General features: G+C 29.4%; 1 protein-coding gene across 1 annotated transcript; it reads right to left on the reverse strand.

Annotated features, from left to right (window-relative positions):
• Positions 1 to 1,936: 1,936 nt before the first annotated feature.
• On the reverse strand, positions 1,937 to 2,231 carry LOC111392610 (MAPK kinase substrate protein At1g80180-like; the record flags this gene model as incomplete). Its single annotated transcript, XM_023017970.1, has 1 exon — positions 1,937 to 2,231. A coding segment is annotated over exon 1 (295 nt), but the record flags the coding sequence as incomplete, so codon positions are not given.
• Positions 2,232 to 4,184: the final 1,953 nt, after the last annotated feature.

The raw sequence follows: 4,184 nt of genomic DNA on the forward strand, positions 1-4,184 counted from the left end.
AAGTAGTCTAGGGTCAACTCAACTCGACTTTTTATGTTTAAAGATATTAATGCCATCATAATCATATCCATGCGTGGCATATAATTATGGAAAGTGCTACATGTACATAATTATTTATTTAATAGTATCCATAATTACACGTAGCACTGAATTTTGCTAAGTTGAATAGAAGAAGCGAAAAGAATAATTTTAAGCATTTCTTACGCAAAAATTCAAAATTTGTATGTTCAACATTAATGTTTTGTTTGTGTAAAATTATTAAATGGAAATTGATTACAATGATATCATTATTGTTTACTGTAAGGATCATGCTACACGACCACAAAGTTTGACACAACACACTCACATAAGAGGTCTGCATTATTTTATTCTCGTGGGATCCACGCCTCGGCTGTGAGTGCTGTGTCAAACAATGTGGTCATTTGGTTTAATCCTTACTGTAAAATGTATTTTTACTTTTATACATTATGTGGTATTTTCAATTTTTTTGGAAGAAAATATATTCGCTGTAGTTATTTTAAAATGAAAAATAAATTAATTCTATTAAATCTCAAACTTATAAAATTACAGAATAAAAGCATAATCCCTATATTAGAAAAGGAATTAATTTAAATAATAAGAGTTAGGAGTTGGTATTTAATTATAAATAATAACAATAGAAATTAGGCTCTAAAATCAATTAGAAACTAAATAAAATTGTATTAGAAAAAATAACTCTTTGTATTTAAGAAAAAATAGTATATCCTACCATATTTAGAAACTAAAAAAATAACTTAAAAAATAATTATTAATTTTAGTCAACATATGTGACCATAATATTCTATATAAGGTTGGGTGGCTATATGTTGTTTAATTAATGGAACTATTAGATGGTCGGTCACATAACATTGAAAATGACCATTTGCTTTTATTTTAAACTATTCAATCTATTATTTAAGAAAAAATAGTAATCCGAATAATATGATTAATTATACAATTTTTGTAAAATAATAATAATAATAATAATAATAATAATAATAATAATAATAATAATAAAAACGATAAAGTCTTATCCTTTTATTGTATAACAAGTGTTAATGATAGTAATAAATATTGAGGCTTGTTGGATATTGTAAAATTCAAAAACCCTATCGAATTTCAAACGGTTCTTAATATTTTTGAAGAATAGTATAACAAAAAATCGATGGCATCTAATGATGCTTAATGCCCTTTTAGTAGGAGTTCTGCTTTTATTTTTACCTTTTGCAGAAGAACTTTTCGACAAAATTACTCTAGGAAAATGCTATATGTACATGTTGTTTTTTTTTAAACATATGAGATTACAGGTGCTGAGTGGACAAGATTTAACCTTCTTTTTTTTTTGGTCCAAAATAGCGTGAAATCTTTTCAGCTAAGCAGTCTTTAAACCAAGTGATAAACCAATACAAGTAGCTTTTCTCATTACTTTAGGTCAAATTTCTTTAAAAGCTCTACTAACCAACAAAATATTTTTAGAAAATTATTCAAACATGTTCAAAAGTAGCTTCTTAGTCTCAGAAGTAGCTTTTAACTTTCGAAAGTTATAATAAACCAACCTTTGTATTATTTCAATTTAGAAATTATAATCGTCTTAAAATTTTTGTATTGTCATATTGCTAAGAATACACCAAATATACATAAAATTGAAGAAGATTTTTATCAGGAGTGCTAATTTGTTGACGTCAAAATCTACCGAGGCTCGAGATGAACGGAAATCTTATCAAGTCAACGTTCGGAGAGAGAGATGGAGTGTGTCTGTGTGTGTTAAACTAAAATGCAATTGAGCATTTTTCTAATTATTTAAACACATAGATAAACTATTACACATCAAAAAGATCTTTCTCATCAACTAAAGAGAGTTTTATTTCTCAGACACATACCTGAAAAAAAAAATGCATGCAAAAAGGCTATGACTTACGGTTTCTAGGTTTTTGTTTCTGTGAAGAAACTGGCTTCCCAAATATGCCACAAATTCCACAACCAGAGGCCTTCGGAGACGGCGGATCGACTGCCGGTGTAACTGTCCTACACCGATATGCATTACCTCCGTTCGATCGACTGTGTGTAATCGCGGGTTTCGACTCAATTCTTGGTTCGTCGTCGTCGTTGTTGTTTTCGATCTTCTTCACCTCCAAAGTTAACTTGTCATCCCATACCAACCCTGATGAGCCTTGCCTTCTGAAGGACATTTCTGACCTTTGTAAACCAGTCATTCTCCCTCTTCTCTCTCTCTAACACCAGAAGATAAACAACTATAAGATCAATGAGTATACCTGCTCTGTGATTGATCCTTTAGGGTTTAATATGAAAAATGGTTAGACTTATTCTTCTGTATTATTTAATAAATGGCAATTATAAAATGACAAATGAAGAATATTAATAGAGCAGTTGAGGTTAAAAGAAGGCATCTATTTGTTTTTATTAAACTGCTAATTTGTCATAGGATTAGAGATGTTGCTCAACAATTTAAGAGCATAAACTGCTGTATGATATGTAATTAGTAATTACTAAATGCCATTTACAGTTAGTGTACTACATTCGCAACAACTATGCTTTTGTCTAGTGTGAATCTAGCAATCGTACTTCATTTTTATTCAATCGGTTAACTCCGTCTAATTTCATCACTTAGATTGATGAAAATATATTAATTGGTGGTCGATAAATGAAGTCCCGCCATTTATCTCATTCAAGTTGTACATATTTCACGTTAGCAACTAAATTTACGTTTGATGACTATTATTTTTTTTTTATGAATAATGTTATATGCAGTTGCTCACTACCACTATCGTCCTACATGGCGGTTATTAATTTGATGGGAAGTGCTACATGTACATAATTATCTACATAATGATGTCCATAATTACACATGGCACTGGATCCAACCTCTAATTCAAATCTCACACTTACACATCAACAACCGGATGATTGCCACATCACATTATAAACACCATTATGTGCAATAATTATGTACAAGTAGAATTTTCCTAATTTGATACATGATGCAATAAAAAACTACCATATTAATACATCAAATTATCAACCACCACATGTATGCCACGATGGATAAAATGGTAGTGAACAACAGCAAATAACATTACTCTTTTCTTTTTCTTTTCTTTTTTTTATTGCATCATCGATTGCTATAAATAGAATAAGACAATGTGTCTCAATAAAGTGCAGTAACTCGATTAAAATAATGAAAGTATATTTATATTATTGAAATCATATTAAAGTATGAGTGCCCTATTAAACACAATTGAAGTCCAATTACCTTATTAAACACTAAATTATAACTACCGCAAATGAAGTTAACAAAAAACGACGCAAGTTAAAGAAAAAACAAGGTCAAGTTTTACATAGCCCTTTTTGTATCCATTATTTCAAAAACAAAATAGTTCTGAATAGTAATATTAGAATTACGTGTAAAATATTTTATTGTATGAATGTGTAACTATAAATAATTCTATAGCAAAAAGAATTTTATAACAATGGATGTGACAGCAAAGTGGAGTTCTTAATTAATATTACCAAGCATGGTTTATGAATAATGCTATATGCAGTTGCTCACTACCACTATCGCCCTACATGGCGGTTATTAATTTGATGGGAAGTGCTAAATGTACATAATTATCTACATAATGGTGTCCATAAATACACATGGCACTGGATCTAACCTCTAATTAAAATCTTACACATCAACAACCGGATGATTGCCACATCACATTATAAACACCATTATGTGCAATAATTATGTACAAGTAGAATTTTCCTAATTTGATACATGATGCAATAAAAAACTACCATATTAATACATCAAATTATCAACCACCACATGTATGCCACGATGGATAAAATGGTAGTGAACAACAGCAAATAACATTACTCTTTTCTTTTTCTTTTCTTTTTTTTATTGCATCATCGATTGCTATAAATAGAATAAGACAATGTGTCTCAATAAAGTGCAGTAACTCGATTAAAATAATGAAAGTATATTTATATTATTGAAATCATATTAAAGTATGAGTGCCCTATTAAACACAATTGAAGTCCAATTACCTTATTAAACACTAAATTATAACTACCGCAAATGAAGTTAACAAAAAACGACGCAAGTTAAAGAAAAAACAAGGTCAAGTTTTACATAGCCCTTTTTGTATCCATTATTT

Source organism: Olea europaea, unplaced genomic scaffold, assembly GCF_002742605.1.
Source record: "Olea europaea var. sylvestris unplaced genomic scaffold, O_europaea_v1 scaffold9435, whole genome shotgun sequence".
NCBI classification, from domain to species: domain Eukaryota; kingdom Viridiplantae; phylum Streptophyta; class Magnoliopsida; order Lamiales; family Oleaceae; genus Olea; species Olea europaea.